At 40.9% G+C, this 17,579-nt stretch overlaps 1 protein-coding gene across 4 annotated transcripts in view; it reads left to right on the plus strand.

The window, feature by feature from the left end:
• The first annotated feature begins 3,789 nt into the window (after positions 1–3,789).
• Positions 3,790–17,579, plus strand: part of mcama (melanoma cell adhesion molecule a) — a 47,740-nt gene continuing 33,950 nt past the window's right edge. Inside the window, exon 1 of one of the 4 annotated variants that reach the window (XM_053486011.1) lies at positions 3,790–3,985. In XM_053486011.1, coding sequence (XP_053341986.1) covers positions 3,925–3,985 — 61 coding nt within the window. In that variant the 5' untranslated portion in view covers positions 3,790–3,924. The remainder of the gene's footprint in view (positions 3,986–17,579) is intronic. The other 3 variants (XM_053486009.1, XM_053486012.1, XM_053486010.1) reach the window with 3 other exon arrangements.

A 17,579-nucleotide genomic window follows, 5' to 3' on the forward strand; every position in this document is an offset into this window, starting at 1 on the left:
GCCACTGGATGCAGTGCCAGTCACAATAGGAGAGTTGTGTCCAGAAGGGCAGCTAGTGTAAAAAAAAAAAACCTGTCTTATATGTGTGGCCAGGATGGTCCGCTGTGGGGCCAGGGGTAGCTCAGTGGTTAAGGCATTGGACTACGGTTTAGAAGATCCCAGGTTCAAACCCCACAACCACCAAGTTGCCACTGTTGGGCCCTTGAGCAAGGCCCTTAACCCTCAATTGCTCAGATGTATAATGAGATAAAAATGTAAGTCGCTCTGGATAAGAGTGTCTGCCAAATGCCTAAATGTAAATGTAAATGTGTCGACCCCTCGCCGGGAGCAGCCAAAAGACCAACGGCAACAGTGTAAATGGTTTAAAGAAGCTGCCGATCCCAGCCAAGGTGGCTTGAATCTCACTGCAGTCAATCCAATTAACATTCAGTGGTGGAACGAACGTCTGCGCACCTGTTTGTGGAAACTATACACTCAATCATTCACCAACACCACTTGCACATTACAGGAACTCAACTGGGAGTTTTTAAAAAGTCCTGACCTCACTTCAAGTCATTTCCATATGTTTGGGCCATTATAGGAGTTCTGGGGAGGCCAGCATTTCAGACGTGAAGCAGGCGGTCTGGTTGTTGTTCCGTCATGCTGAGAAAACTTGACTGTATCCATGCAATAGTGAAAAGCATGTAAAGCACTAGTAAAGCATGTTCACCAACCTGGCTAATAAATATGAAATACATGCGGTAATGTAAAATGACCTGCTACCTGTATGCATTTGGAAGCGCTTTAGATAAAGTGACTTTAGTAAACACTTAGGTGTGTGGACTGTAGGCTCCCTGACCTCTAGGTGCTCTATTGTTATTTGTCTATGGTATTTACTTTTGTAAATCTCTACTGTTCTCACCTCCTATCAACCCTATCTTCTGTGCTTGTCCTGACCAAACAATGCAGTGAGACATGCAGATAGCCAAATAAGATACAGGGAGAAAAAGGGCAAGAATAAATGTGATTGATTAACGGGAAGACAGAGAGATGGGAAGTAATGATGGAAAAATGTAATGAGATTTTAAAGAGCTAACTGGAAATGAGCTGGTTACTTCAGAGGGTTTGGCTTCGCTTTCCATCAGCGCCGAGTTACAAGGGGGTCTCGGGTCAACTTCAAAGCCTGGCTCCTTTTATATTTTCTCTGGAGATATACAGTTTCCCCTCACCTATCTCCGCATGCTTACCAGCCTTCAGGGTTCAACATGAGGAGCCTGTCGTATTATGACCTGAATTCACAAGCGCCCTCAGCTCCTTGCTCTAATTTCCTCAGTGGTGTGTTAGTTAAGGGGTTGCGTTAACTGCAGGTGGACAAACGCAGCGGAACTGCCGACAGATGGAGGGAACATCTCGGGCGTCCTAATGCGCTGCGTTCATCTGGTGCATTTTCTGGTTGGCAAAGCGACTCCAAGACTTAAATATGCTTCAAAAGTCAACCGTATTAAAAACACATTGCGTGTGTGGAATAGCTGAGGCGAAATCGAACGGTGAAAAAAGCTGATAAATAGGTAGTGAAATAAACCAAGCCATGTGAGGTTCCCTCCCTTTTTGGCCGTAGTACAATGTGTCTCAGTGTTGGTTTAGAAACAGGGACTGATATATGGTCTGAGGGCTGGCCGGACAGCTGGAGTGACCCCCCTCAGACCAACTTACACACATACACAGACACAGACACACACATCCACATAGTCCTGCAGCTGTTCTCAAAGGTGACAGTGCAGCGGGGAAAACTAGCAGGGGTTGTGAACAACCTGCAAGCTCAGGCGTTTGTTTTTGGAGAATCTCTAGCTCTGGCTGACCCACGCTCAAGAACAACACGTCCTATAAAAACACACAACTTTTCAGTGTCTGAGCTCATACTAACAGGTCCTGTCAGCTGTGACAAAATAACACAAGCTGGCTTCCTAGCTTATATCGCTAAGTGGTGTGAGAACTGTTTGCTAATTGACTTCTGTTAGTGTTATGTCTAAGGGAGCTAAATAGCCTACTACACAACTTTGAGATGTCTAATTATGTCGAAGATAGAGATGCGCCTATACTGAATATACTGTACCAAACACGACAATGAAGATTTAAATCAAGATAAGTCAAATATTAAGGCATGTGTAGTAGATTCAGTTTACAAGATAAAGATCGGTCTATATTCAGATACAGACAACCAGGTGTAAATACATTTTTAAATTACATAAATACAATACTATACTGTTGTGCCTCTGGCAGTCTGCAGACTGGATCTGGAGGGTCAGCGGTTCGAAACCCACTATGACAACTTAGTTCCACCAGTGGGCCCTTGGGCAATACCCTATATGCTATGCTCTTATATAATAGCCTGCCACTGAGATGCAGTGCCAGTCCCAAGCCTGGAGAATAATGGGAGGGCTGTAACAGGAAGGGCATCTGTCATAAAACCTTTGCCAAATCATTTGCAAATGGCAAGAAAGCAGAAAAAATACAGTATTATATATTATAATATAATGCAATGATGAATGCATGTTTTTTGTTTCCCCCAGGTTTTCAGATTTCCTCCTATGTCCCAAAAGCATGCTGGATGTACACACACCTCAGCCAGAGTGTGGTGTAAAAAGATGGTCCCCCCTTATATCCAAAGTTTACTTTAAATAAACAAAAATATTTTTTTATTTTTTATATATATATATATATATTTATTTTCAGATTGGAAGGTACACCTTTAGGCAGCGGTTAAAGAAGTTGTTGATGACCCTGCCCACCATTGTATGCAGCGAGTAACAACTGTGACATGGTCATATTATGATGACAGAACAACACGCATCACAATATATTGTTCTGTGAGGAACAACTGTCACACGGTCACAGGATAACGAACCTGTGACACGTACGGTTATGGCAAAGTGAACTGTAGGCGATCCTCACTGAACTTCACATCACACAACATTTTGAAGAATTATCTGTTGTTTTTGAAGATATATCTATACCTATTTATATATTCAGTATATAGATTTGGCACTGTATATCCCTGCCTCATTACTGTGTATGTGAATCATCCTGGTGGGTTTCCTCCCGCAGTCAGAAGACTTGCAGAACCGGCCAATTTGAGTTTCAAATACCCCAAAGTGTGTGAAGAAGTGCATGTTTGTGTGGTCTAAGATGGACTGTCCCCTGGGATAGACTCTGGGTAGGTGACCCTGACCCTAAAGAGAAAGAGTTTATAAATAGAGAATGATCAAAATATTGTAATATTCCTTCCATCCATCCATCTTTGTAGTTCAAGTAGGGACAGGCGAGGTCAATGGTAATTACCTTTGTATTTATTCACATTTTACGTCTTATGTGTAGGATCAGTCAACATTTAAACGTGTATTTACACACTACAGACAATTTGTGAATGCCAATTAGCCTATCCTGTATGTCTTGGAAGGGAGGAAACCAAAGTACCTGAAGGAAACCAACCAAACATGGGGAGAACAGCATGCAAACTCCATGCACAAGGCGGGAATCGAACCCAGTGCTAACCACTACAATCATCATGCCTCTATTGTAATATTATTGCATGCCAAAAACACTTGCACTGTTTGACAAGATGGAATAGTCAGCCTTTGTTGGTGTGCTTATTATTTGAGCTAGAAAAAAACAACAACAAAGACAATGCAAATTTTACTTCACACTTTTCACAAAAGGGGTGTACAGTATAATGAGCACACAGTATATTATAGCCAAGAGAGCATTTTTGCGCAACTCGCACTCGTTCCTCCCTCCATTCCCTCTCTCTCTCTCTCTCTCACACACACACACACACACACACTCAGCCCACAGTGCTCTCTCTGTACAGTCGCGTGCTCAGCCTGGAAAGCGTGCACACTTTGTTTTCTTCTCTCTACCAAGTGCGGGATAAGGCGACGGGAGAAAATGCTGCCAAAGAGCTCGGTTTTACTCCTCACTCTGTTTATCTGTTACTTCACTCAGGAAGGTAAGTGAACTTGTTATTATTATTATTTTTTTTTTTTTTATGTTTTAGTTATTTCTTTCCTCGTGCGTGTGCAAACTTTGTTAGAGCGCAGCGCGCGCGTTTTTTTTTTTTTTTTACCAGGGATGCGCGAGCGTCACGCGCGAGCCGCGAGTTTGTTATTTATTTATTTTTTTCACCTGAGGTAAAAACCAAAATGCTGAAAAACACAAAAATATACCATATAACACGTATCAGTAGTCGTTTTAAAACATTAATTAAGATTGTTTTATATTTTCTAAGCCTATTTCACTTTTCTCCAACCCAAAAATAATGGGACTTTAATAATAAAACTTAATTTTGACATACATATTGACTGCAAGGTTATACAAATGAGATTAAAATCCTGTTTTTATTACCCCAGCATGTTACTTATTTATTAAATGCATTGATGTTCACACCTTTCTATTGTTTTCTAGGCTGCCCTGTAATTTACATTGGTATTAGACACCTGATTCTGACTAGAAGATTGTAATTATTTTTCATATTCATTGGACATTTCAAGTCATAGTAGTTTCCTCTGATGGACTTATGTGTCATTTGGTCCATTACTAATGTTCTGTGATTCATGGCAAAGACCTTTTTTTTTTTTTTTTTTGCTTTATTAAAGCCCTATTCAGATGGCATTAGATCTACACTGAGCAGTGGTGTACATTCATTATTACTGGAGTATCTCTGGGATTTGTGTATTTTCTGAATTCTTACTGCAATTTCAGTTTATAGTAGTATTCTCTGATGGAATAAAGTGTAATTCATGTAAATGGTCCACAGCGGACAATTCGACCTGTACAAAAACTTGCCACAGGTTTTTACGCTGAACGCTTTTTACATTATGACATCAGCACTACTGAAACATCACTGGAGTATTTGTGTCCTTTCTAAATTAGGGCTTAAGCACTATGACATCACCACTTTTATGACATCATTGCCATAGCTCTAATAATGCTTTTTAATAGTGTCGAAGTCATAATGTGCACAGGCGTGTTTTTTTTTTTCTTTAATCACCTGGGCACGTTTAAAGGTTTTAACATGCTCAAAAACACATGAAAGTCAGCACACAGGTTGAAATCTGCTCCTACACACACACACACACGCACACGCACACACATACACACTACAGATCCTTCACAAACGATGACCGGCCCTTGTTTTGAGCAAGACCTCCAAAAAGCCCCGGATGCTAATGTCACTCAATGTGATGTCACTTACTATGCACTCTATTGCTTACTGTAATTCTAAAATCATAGTAATATCCTCTGATGGAAGTAAGTGTCATCTAATCCATTAGTCTGTGACTCACGGCAAAGAGCATTTCTTGGCATTCTTTGGTATATTAAAGCCATATTCGGTCGGGATTAGCTCTCCACTGAAAAGTCATGTCTCTGGGATTTGAGTTCTTACAGACTGGTAATGGCATGCATTTGGGACGGTTAATATATCCCTGCACGAACGTTAGTGCAGATTTTGTTCTATCCTGTGGGTTATTATGAGTGTCCGTTTTCAAAAAAAAAGAAGTAAGAAAGTGTCCTCTTGTCTCGTCTCCTAAACAAGACTAAAAAGTATTGGATTTCGCACAGTGCAGATCAAGAATCTATAAAATGACATTTGGGAGGACGTATTTTAGAAGGAGCTGTGTTTTAGTTACGTTATTGAGTCAAACAATAGAGCCACTCTATTGTTTAAACGCTTTCATCTCTGTGATTAATATAGACGTGACTTATCTCGATTGTAATTACTGCAGCCATTACTGCAGGCTGGAAGGTGCGTACTTCATCCACAAACATAATTCACACCTTTAGGGCAAAATATTAATATCATGATATATAAAAAATAATGTATCAAGAGGTGTCAGCCTTTAAAACACTAATATTTTGTACAATAATACGTTTTAAATAAAAACCGTTTACTTTTCCATGACTTGGCCAAACTATAGGTTCCATTGCACAGTATATAGTTTGTATGGGATGGACTGTATATCTATATTGTATAGGGTTAATCAGATATAGGGTTTCATTAAAGTCATGGATGGCTTTCTGCTATTGCGATTACATTGGACAAAGGGTGAGTGCATATTACCCTTCGTGATGGTCATCTATTGGTTTTGTTCATAGTGTGGCTACTAAGAATTGAATCAAATATAATATAATCAAAACTGGGCAGCTGTGGGTTAGGGGGCACGTTTATTTCCGATTTATTATTTTGATTGTCAGTTCATTTGCGGTTAATTATACTACTCGACCAACACAGTCCTGTGGGCACAAGATTAGATTATCTAGACAAAACAAGACTCCTAATCCATGATGCACTTCTCTTCACCCACCCTCTGTCCATTTTACTCAACAAACCCCAGCCCCCCCCCGCCCCCCAATTTCTGTCTCCCTTCATCCCCCTCTCATCCCCCTTCCCCTCCTTATTGGTTGTTCTTTAACACTGATGCACTCGTAGGCGTTTTACAAGTTCCTGTTCCTCCCTTAGAGTAATTAGATATCCTTATATACAGGACAGTCATCTGTTTTGGGATTATTGATCGTTCATTGTAATTAATGAAGTCCAGCCCCCTTAGGTAGGGGGTTGTTATGACGGAGAGGGTCACCTTGCGCACTTTGCCAGGGAGGTTGTTTTTCATTCACAAGTCGACACCGATAGTGTCATCCTTGTGAATGATATTGCGCTGTGTATCACAACAGGATTTCTTAATTGGGTTGAGACCGGAGACTGGTTAATGTTTTTTCCTGGCAAAAATTCTGGGCATGGGTTCATGATTGATGGGAGGAAACAAATGTGCAGAATTTATTTTTTATTTTATCAAAACCTGACACCTGTTTAATATAAAGTAAGCTGACTTTTAACATGTTATTGTTGCCATGAAACGGCAGGATGGCATTAAATCCTGACTGTCTTATCTGAAGACAGTGAGAGAAAAATGTCTTTCAGTCTATATCCGGGAGCAACCATGGATGAAATTGGTTAATTAAATGGTCTACGTTAAAATGAATGGGAAAACGCAGTCTTCTGATAACATAAGACCTGGTTTATGGCTTTATTCTTCACTCGTCGAGTGTTTTATACTGGTGTTGCAAAAGCATTTGACTGAAGTGGACATGATCCACGTGCACGTCAGACTTGCCAGGCGGTCTCTTATAACCCAAGCAGCATCACAAGTCTTCTCGAACGTGGTGAAAAATAGCCAGACACAGAGATTTTGCTGGTTTCACAGCTATTACTGGCAGGCGCTGAGAAACATGTGGGTGCATGAGGGGAGCTATGGGAAATGTGAATTCAGATCTGAGAACTCATTATATTCGTGCATGGTTAGGTAAAAAAAGTCTGTAGCAATAGGATGATTGGGGACCTTTTAGAATAAACAGCAATGGTAGTGCAGGTGTATTCCAGACTATTATGACTGTGATTTTTTTCCCCCTGTTGGAAAAAACTTTTTTGAGATTCCTGCTTATAATATACGTTATTAACACACCAAGCATGTGGATGTTCCACAATCTTCTGCCCAGTTCTTAAATGACTTTCGAAGGTGGAAGGTTGTTTCGTTGCCTTATTATTATTTTTGGAGCACTTCTAAGATTTTTTGCTCCAGAATAAATATTACTATGCCTTAATGTTTTTTTTTTTTAAAGGCGCTTGTAAAGTAAACAAAAATCACATCTCACACATATTTTTAAAAATCCAACCTGATTGCTGCATACACCATCACATTGAATAGAGACCCCTATAAAAGTGTGTATTTTAGAAGGTTCAGATCAGTGCAGGAATTTAAAGGATGACACAGAGCCGGATCAGATGACTCGCTTATCTACACTGATGGTAATCGCAGCGCAGAAGGGAAGAATAAAGTATTATAAGCCATCTGATCGGAGTCACGTTTCGTGAGTCAGGATGACTGTATGAAGAAGACACAACAGAGCGAAGGTTTGATAATGTTTTCCTTAAACATGTTATTTAGAAGTAGACAGATTACAACCCTCAGTTTAAATGCAGCTAAGGTGCTGCATCTTTAAGGTCTAAATATAGTTGCAAGTGACGATGAGCGGGCCCAAGCACTGTGCATGTGTGGCATGCACACGGTTATACGTTTTATGTCGTTTAGTATATGTTTTTTTTTTAACATAACAACCCCCTCAACCGGCCACACACGTTTAGGCCATTATGACATGATTACTATTAATCTTAGTATTAGAAAAGGGGGAATTTCATGTTAAGAACTCAAAAAAGCATCACACGTGGTGTCACTTATGATGTCACAAAGGAAAATTTTTCTCAATGTCTTAAGATCACGCAGACCCAGTTTGGTGCATGCATACACCAAGTGTGTATGGGCTTTGCATCAGAATCTTGTATATTTTAACATAATAGGCATATTACATCATCGTGCTGATGTCATAGTGCTTGGGCCCTGATGATGTTTAAAGGTACATTATTTACGGTAGCGCATGTACCCCCTAAAAACAAGGAACATTACAGTCTGGTACCTGATATTAGTATTTCTGAGAGTTAAGCGTTTATTTTTAGGTTTAGATTTAAGTTTTGGAATTTTTTTTCGTATGGTTAAAGTTGCTTTAAGTGTTACTGGGACGTCTGTTTAAATACCTGAGCTGGGATATAATTGTGTAAATATTATGTTGAAAAATGGGCCATCTTGATCCGATTAAATTCTAACCTTGAAATTAAATTGATGTTGTAAGTCTTGAGTTTCAGCGCTCGCCTCCAGGTCCTGGACGGACAGCTGTGCCGGTGGGGGTCGGGGATTTTTCCTCGTGCCGGGAATCGACTTTGCAGCTGTGTCGCTTCGTCCACATGATATTTTTCTGCATTAAATTAACTGACAGCCACGGTTAAGTGAAGCCATGGTGGATGTAGGCTGGACACAAGGCTTTTTTTGTGCACTTAAATTGAGTTTGGTGCACTTCCATTAGTGGAACTTGTATGTTCTTGTGTGTGGAAGCGAAATAAAAATGAGAAATAAGGGAAAATCTGAAGGAAAGATCAAGTAGATAGACATGAGGGGCAAACAGCACTGGAGGAATATTAATTTAAAGCAGTGTATCACCATGTTGTGCATTGGGTATGACGTGCTAGATTGTATATAGATTATTTTTTCGTGAAAGCGATTTTATTATGTTTTCATTTTGACTAGTTATGGGAGTCCATAATTAATCATTGATTTAAGTAATCCTGAAAATCAACCCCACCTCACGTAAGCAATTATGACTGAATATTCTGTATTAACATTACAAACATGCCACACTCGTCAAAGCAGAACTACATGGTCAATTCAGGACAATTAGTATTTATAATTTTATGCATATTCCTTGTGACAGATTTTTGCATATCACGCTTTTCATGTTAAGATTTTCTTTTGTTGATTTATACTTAAATCGTTCGCTCACATCCTGAAATGCCCTTTTTTTCATGAAATTTGTACAACAGGCCTCCCTGAGATATATTGTTCCCCATTTTAAACAACTGTGTATAAAAAACATGTAACAATACGTTTTAGGAATTTTTATTATGGATTTTTCCATATTTAGTCGTAGCCAATTGCCACGTGTCATTAGGCCACTCCCCCCATCAAGGCTACAGCTACCAGGAAGAACGAAGGCTATCACGTGTTTCCTTTGAGCCACGTGCGACAACCAGGCGCATCAGGCTCCTTCTGTCTCTAGGATCACCCGTCTGTAGGCTACAGCATCACATTGAAATCGCAATTTCCGGTTGATAGGGCGAGCTCGTTGCTGCTTCACCTCTCCGGGGGTCCAGGAAGTTTGTATGATAAAAATGTATTGCAATTTTTTAGAATCTATCACTTAAACTGCAAGGAAATGAAGTGATCATCGACTAGAACCAGTGGTCGCTCCGAAAATGCTACTAGTAGGTTCCGAGAAAATCAAATATGATTAGAGCTCAAGAAATTCTTGGACTTAAGTGTACAACACTAGCTTTTCATCCATGTGGAAAAAAGCCCTAATAATTACACCTTATCAAATAACACTTCCTGCCCATGACAACACATTATTAAAATTATATTATTATGAATTCTAGTGTTCTTTATTATATCCTTTGATCATAAGCACCATTCAGAATACTTCAGAAGTATGTGCTCTAAGTCAGACCTCACCAGCTATGCCAGCTCTCATTCAGCAGGCTGTTTGATCAGGTCCCGAGCCCGAGGCTTGCTGTGCCCAGCTTTCTAAGCCTTGATGAGGCGAGACAGCGACTAGACGGTAGCCGTGCTTCCAGTTCCTTCGAATCAAACGCTTCAGAGAGCAGCCAAGACAAAGGGCCCGGGATTCCTGAGCCGAGCGCCACCATGACGCTTTTGAAAGGGCATAATGAAGGCATGTCTCCCACCCAGCTGCTAGGTATGGAATAGGGTTGAGATCTTGATCTGAATGAGCTCGGTCTTATCAGGTCTGCTCACATCAAGAAAAAATAACTAAAAAAAAGAGTACATCCTGAGATATTTCCAGAGGCAGAAAAATCAGTCGATGTTTTCTCAGGGCGAAATAAAAGTTAAGATGCGAGTCAGTCCTTTCGTCATGATAGGATCTAGCAGAGCTTAGTGGAGAAGGTTTCATTTTAATTTCTGTTATGAAATTGTTGGAATTGGCTGTGGATGTGGATGTGGAGTTTTGAGTTTCATCAGAAAAAAAATAAACGCCTTCGCATGTAGGCCACGATGGAACGCTCGTATGGCTAAACAGGACGACGGGGAGCGGTTTGAGAGGAACGCTGGATCAAAGTTCAGCGTTCGCTTATTTATTAAAGTCAGTCGTGGAGACTAACCGTGGTAATTGGGCATCAGAGCACAAGGGGGCGAAGAATTTACAGTGGAGGTACGCCAGCTTTCCCTTTCACCGCATAATTGAAACAGAACAGAGAAAAATACAAGCCACATTCTCGCACAGTCCCTCTTTGAACCTTTAAAAGGCATGAAAAGGGAAATGAAATTGGATTTCTAACACCAGAACATCCTGTGTTTATTACCGCCGCGCTGGACAACTCGGACTAATCGGATATTTGAAATTAGAATTCATAGTCGAGTAGCAGAGATGTTCGTCAGTGCGTCCGGATAAAACGGAAAAGCCCAACATCGAGATAAAAGGCTTTAATTAGCAGGTTATGTCCCTAGCCATGCTTTTAGCTATACCTCATTATTATGTGCCACGCTTCTAATCAGCTTAGCGCGTTTTTTTTTCCTCTCTGTATGCGATATTAAATGGCAAATCAGTTTTTTTGAAGGCTCCATCTGGAACATGTAGCGTTGTCTGTCTCTCGCAGGATGCTGATCTGGGATCTGGCAGACATCCCAGAATGGTGTGGTTTTTTTTTTTTAACCACCCCCAATTTTGACTTCTCCAACCCCCCCTACACACACAAAATCTTTGGTACCATTTTTACTCTTGCACGGCACTCGCAAGTCTTTCTTTCTCTTTGTTTCTTTCTTAACAGCGGCGCTCACCTGGCGTCCGCACTGCTCCCGCCACACGTAAGTGGTTTTCGTTTCTGTGCAAGCGTGTGTGTGTGTGTGTGTGTATGGGTGTAGGAAAAAGATCCCTCAGGTTAGAGAAATCATACCCTCCTAGATTTTTCCCCCGACCTCCACAGTTTCACAGTTCTGGCTCACTCGCTTGTGCCCAAGTAATCCCCCATCTATACAAAGCCCCCCCCCCACACCCCCACACCCCACCCACCCAGATTTTCACTCAGCACTTGGCAGGGAGCTTGTCCTCCCACTCGAAGCGGGCATGAAGCTTTTAAACCCTTTGGTTAAATAAAATTTTTACTTCTATCATTAACAGTGGATCACAGTCAGTCGATAATGATGTCAGTATTTATTTTTCATGCAAATCTGTAAGATTTGGTGCAGACTAAGAAAAGCAGACTATTCTTATTTTTTATTTTATTTCCCCCCCCCTCTAACCACACAGCCTTGTGAAATGCACACATGAGACGGCGCACACGTCTAGTTATACTTTTGCAAAGCACGGATGGATTTCAGCTGTGTTTTTTGAAATCCGACGCCGAGTGCGTGGCGTCCTGAATGAACCCGGTCGCTGTTTTAAGTGTCCTTTTCAACAAAGAAGCTGTCAACGTGTGACTTTATGGTCCCTCTGTAGTCACCTTAGGCGACGGTCACGCCAAACATGACCCACCATCCTTTTGTCTCTCAACACGGTCTAATCCGGTGACCTGCATCGTTTTCGCTGTGTCTCGACTTACAGTCCCCTTCTCCTCCTGTGATGACGTGTCTCATTCAATTTAAATATGTCCTCCAACATGAAGGTCTTTTTTTTTTTTAATCATGTTGAACCTTTTTCTTCAGGCAACTACAAATAAAAGCAAAAAAGTCTCTACACTAACCTGGCTCCTAAATCTTTTCTTCGAAATCTTTTCAAACAAAAAACAGATCTTTGGTCCCTTTTGGTCCGGAGACTTAAGGTTGAAGTTTATACACTCGAGTCAACATCGGACAAGCGCTCCTGGCCTCTGCAGAGCTGGCCTCTTAAATAAACACAGCATTTGCTTTCTTTAAAATGTCAAATTACCTAAATGTCATCCCAAACCACGTAAACAGGCTGCCCTTCTCTCTTTGGCACTTATCGTGTTTGAGGTTGGCCTTTAAAGGAGAGCAGTCTGAAAGCCAGAGCGAGCCTTCACAAGTTCAAAGAGTCCGGATACTTACTATGCACGTTGCTGCTCATCCTAAAAAAAGAAAAAAAGGAGTGTGGCATGGTTTTCTACCCACAGGGAAAGTCCTAATCTGAGGTCGTCCTAACAAGATTCCACTGCCAACGTCAAGCCTTAAGAGGAGAGTGAGCTAAAAATGGGTACACGAAGTTAGTCGGATAATTTTGCTTAAGTAACGCACTTAAGGTCTTGTGAAAGAATTAGATTGAATAGGGACAATGTTATGTTTCATAAGAATGAGGTCATACAGGGGTAGACAAGTCGCAAATTCTTAAGCGTGCTCACTGGGTAGTGGAAAATAAACAACCTACTTGAATCACAGGGAGTGCTGACTTCATGTACTCTAAACCTTGTTGAAGCATTGTCTTTCACCAAGGAGACGTTGGCTGTTGTTTTTCTCCCTAATTTTTTAGACGTGGACAATTTTTTGTTCGACGATTCTCCCATCAAGGTGACAAATAACAGTGTGGACAAGAGAAGAAATCACAATTAGTTTAATATTTTACCTCTATTATCATGAATTTGTTTTCCGTCACCCTACTTGGTAAAAGACATCCCGATTAGTCTAATTGGCGTTCCCAAATTGTGACGGTGTGAGTTGTGCATAATTGTGGCCTGTGATAAATTGGCACCCCGTCCAGGGTGTACGCCACCATGTGCCCGGAGTCCCTAGGGATAGAGTCCGGGCCTCCCTTGACCCTGTACTGTAGTGGGTGAGTGAGTGAAAGAGTTTTTCTTTTTGTTGCTGATTGGACGGGGTGGAGTCATGTGACTACACAAGCGGTAGAATGTTATTAAAGTGGACAGTGCATGAACACACAATGGGGAACAGATCAACATGATTGGAAAAAGTATTAACAATTAAAAATAAATAATGGATGTGGGCAAGATTACATCTATTAGAATCTCTGAATGTTGGTTTCAATAAATTTTTCACTTACCTGCCCAGCCCTAGCATGAACTAATATCTACTTCTTCTGTGACACCGTTGTAATACCAGCTGACTGCATCTTGGGGACACTCATGCAACATTAGGGGCACACTCGTAGGAAAGTGTCTCCACCCCATGATTGAAAGTGGAGGTCTGCCATCCTTCCCAAAGAGACCATGGCCTAATAGCCTCATAAGACTCCTGGCTACGGCTGGCTGTAGCATCACCTGGGAATCAATCTTGAAAAGGTCCAGTTGATAGGCTGGCTGTCTGTCTTTCCACTATTTAACAGTAATTGGGGAATGGGGAAATTGAGAAATTTCACAACACAAAAGTTCTCAACAAAGAACCTTTCAGGAACCCTTTCATTTCCATAAGACTAACTCATATTTAAAACAGCTATAGTGCGTTGGTTGTTCCTGATTAAAAAGCTCCTCCAAGGTCCCTGGGGTGCAATATTTTATTCCCTATAATCATTAGCATTTGGACTAGGCGTATCAGGCGTAGTACTCTCCCTTGTAAGGGAACCCACTTCAAAAGTCTAGCAGCTCTCGCCGTCAGCCTGGCGCAGTGCCAACATCCTGCCACCGCCATCCGTCTCTCCGCTCCCCCACAGGCGCCCTGTAGATCTCATAATCGAGCACAACGAGTTTGTAATGGCGCATCCAGTACGTAGAGACGAGCTTACATATGCCCATGCATATTCATGTGTGTTCCCCCACACACGGACCACCGACTGCTGTTGGAGGAATTCGTTCCCTTTGTTCTGTAGCTCAACCACTGACAACTGAATAATTATGTCTGGAATGATGGTTTCTTTAGCATAGCTTTCCCAGTTGACAACAACAAAACAAACACATGGGAGGACTTTTTTTTCTGCCGTCATGAGTTATTTCAATTAAAAATACGCACAAAGAGGAGACTGTCCAAGTTTTCACTTTTCATTATTGTGGCACTGATGTAAAAACCTATACACGTACAATACAAGTTACCCCTGGTGTGTAATGTCTATAGGAATAACCAAACTAGTCACACAGACACAAATAAACCTTTGTGTAAGGACACATACAGCCAACAAAAACTCTACCCTTGTGGTCTTGGGTGTGTACAAGCAGTGGCCAAGCCACAAGTTTGAGAAAGAAAAAAACGTGCTGCCGTGCGGCTAGTGCATATGTAAATATATAATCTGGGAAAGTCATGTGAGAATGTTCAAATTGGATGAGTTACAAAAATAATGATGGAAAAATTTATTAAAAACCTTAGCTGATGAGTTTTAGAGAATTTTGTGTGGGTTTAATACACTTGCACAGAGTGGTTATTTGAGTTAAACATGGACTTCCTGAGGCTTGAACCAGTAATGGTCCAAAGTCTCTGGTATAAATGTACATGGAGTTTGTATGCTCTCCCTATGCTTGGTGGGTTTCCTTTAGGTTTTCTGGTTTTCTCCCACACTCCAAAGACATGCACGTTAGGCTAAATGGCGTTCCCCAAATCGCCCATATTGTGTGAATGTCCCAATGGGAACAAATGCAGTGGTCACCATTGGCCTCCACGGTCCCTAGTTGGATTACAGAGGTTCCTAGATGGAAGCATGGATGTACAGTATATAAACCATATTATCATGATTTTTTAAAAATAGTAAATAATTTGCTCAGACTGCAAGAGATGCTATTGTGCTACTATTTTAGAGCTCGCCACCTGTAGGATTATCGAGGAACTTCAACATTTTACAACCTCAAATACAAACATGTTAATTAATAATTAAGAAAAAACATTTTTAAACATTATTTTGGATCAGTGTGGCAAGAGAATAATTTTAATCAAATTAAATCTTTCCCGCGTCTACTGTATAATATTGGGTATGTAAAATGGCTATTGTTGGCTCAGTTTTAGGCTTCTCATCTGCCATGTGGACGGCCTGGGTTTGATTCCCAGCCAAAACCCAGCCACTGGATGCAGATCATGCTTGGTGTTTGTTGCAAGAATAGGAGGGTTGAATGAAAGGATATCAGGGATCCCCGGTGTCTGGCATAAAACCTGTGCCAAGTTGTATGTGGATTGATTGGCCCATTGTGGCGGGAAAGAACAACAGCAAAAACAAAAAGACTATGTGGAATTATGAGTGGAGTGGTGACTTCATCATTATCATATCACTGGAGCGATCGTTCTCCCAAAAACATATCCTTTCTGAATAGTACATAACTTAAGATTAACTCGAGATCAAGATGGGCCAAACCACATAAACGTTTTGTTTACCAGCATGAAGAACTGCACTACTGACGCACTTAGTTCATGAAATGTTTTGTATATGGACTTTAAAATGTTCCTCTACTTTGTCGTCTATCACTGCCTTCTAAGCCAAGTAATTACGTACGCTATAATCAAGACGTTTTCCATTGTGGTTGAGGATAATCTTCGCAGGGAGGTTATTTAAAGTTGAGGAATGAGTTACACAATCGTGTCACTGACTTTGGGAAAAACTGCAGTTGGGACTTCTGAACGTTGCTTTACAGCGGGCCTGACTCCGAGCAGCGTGTTGATATGAGGTACGGGTTTATTTAAAAAAAGAGAGCCAGACCGAGAGCCAGGCAGCATTAACAGTTTACATGTGAGATGCCAGGATGAATTACTAACCTACCTGGCATTTCTAAAGAATGTTTTTCTTTTTCGTTTTGGTTTAAACACTCTGCTTAACCTTTCTTATATTCATCATGTACAAGCAGCCTTAATGAAAACCATACGTCTACCGAAAACAACATGATCGGGTTACGCGTCTGTTATTAAATCGATCTGTTTTATTTCACACGTGAAGGCTTATACGGCGTTTAACCCACGAGTTTGGAAGCTGCCGGGACAATACGTCCGCAGGGCTTCGAAGCGATACAAACACTAACGTGAGTCGGTGGTCCTGAATAATGATGCGGTATCGCTGTAGCAAAGTGCCTTTAGGCAAAATACGTTTAACCTTAGATTCCTGTTTCTGAATCAGAGAGAATCCACAGAGAAGCGCTTCTCCAGGGACGTCTTAGAAAAAAAAAACAGCGTTATTGAATGTGGAATGAAACGCATTTTCTTGTCCTCAGTAAGCCATGATAAAAAAAAAAATCACAGGGTTGTTGAAATGAGTAGCTCTATTTGTTTTAATAAAGGGAATGACTGACAAGAAGATATTGCACCTGTCCGTGAAGGAGACCTTTGTTGTATTTCCGTTTCTCGAGCTGGAAAAGTAATGAAATTACTTCAGCTGTCTTGTGTAGAAGGAACAGTTTGCTACTTATCAAAAGTCTTCCATCCAAAAGATGTCTTTTTTTTATGTAAAGTAGTTACTACACCTTGGAGACAATAGACTCTTTGAAGTGTTGCAACCTGAAACTGGAACAGACTCAATTGAGAGGGATCTCTACAACATAACTCATAAAACTGAAGTTACGGAGTTGGGGGATCATTTGGTCAAAATTGGTTCCACTTATTTTATTATATTATTTTTTATTTTATTTTTTGTTTGTTTGTGAGTCATGACATCATCCCAATTGAGTCCAAATAATTTCCAGGTTGTAATACTACATATTGTGGAAAAGCTGAATTGGGTGTCAATATTTATGCAAGGACTTGTCTAGATTATAGTCTATATAAGTTCTGGACAAACCCTCTGTGACGTCACCCACAGGTTTTCTGAAGAGCGGGTTTAATGGAGCAGAAGGTGACTCCGCCCAAAACCCTGGTTAATCCATAAATGGGCGACAAGGGGCATCAGCACTGGGCTGTTTATTAACCTCAGTTTCAACAAGCTAGCTAGTTTAACTTTAAAGTGGCTAACATAAATATATATGCTAACATTATTCCATCATCTGTACCTTACACGCCATCCCGGGACAACTTGTACGTTTCCTGTGGTACGTTAAAATACAACGATTCCGGTTAGCT

Source organism: Clarias gariepinus, chromosome 24 (assembly GCF_024256425.1).
Source record: "Clarias gariepinus isolate MV-2021 ecotype Netherlands chromosome 24, CGAR_prim_01v2, whole genome shotgun sequence".
NCBI lineage: Eukaryota > Metazoa > Chordata > Actinopteri > Siluriformes > Clariidae > Clarias > Clarias gariepinus.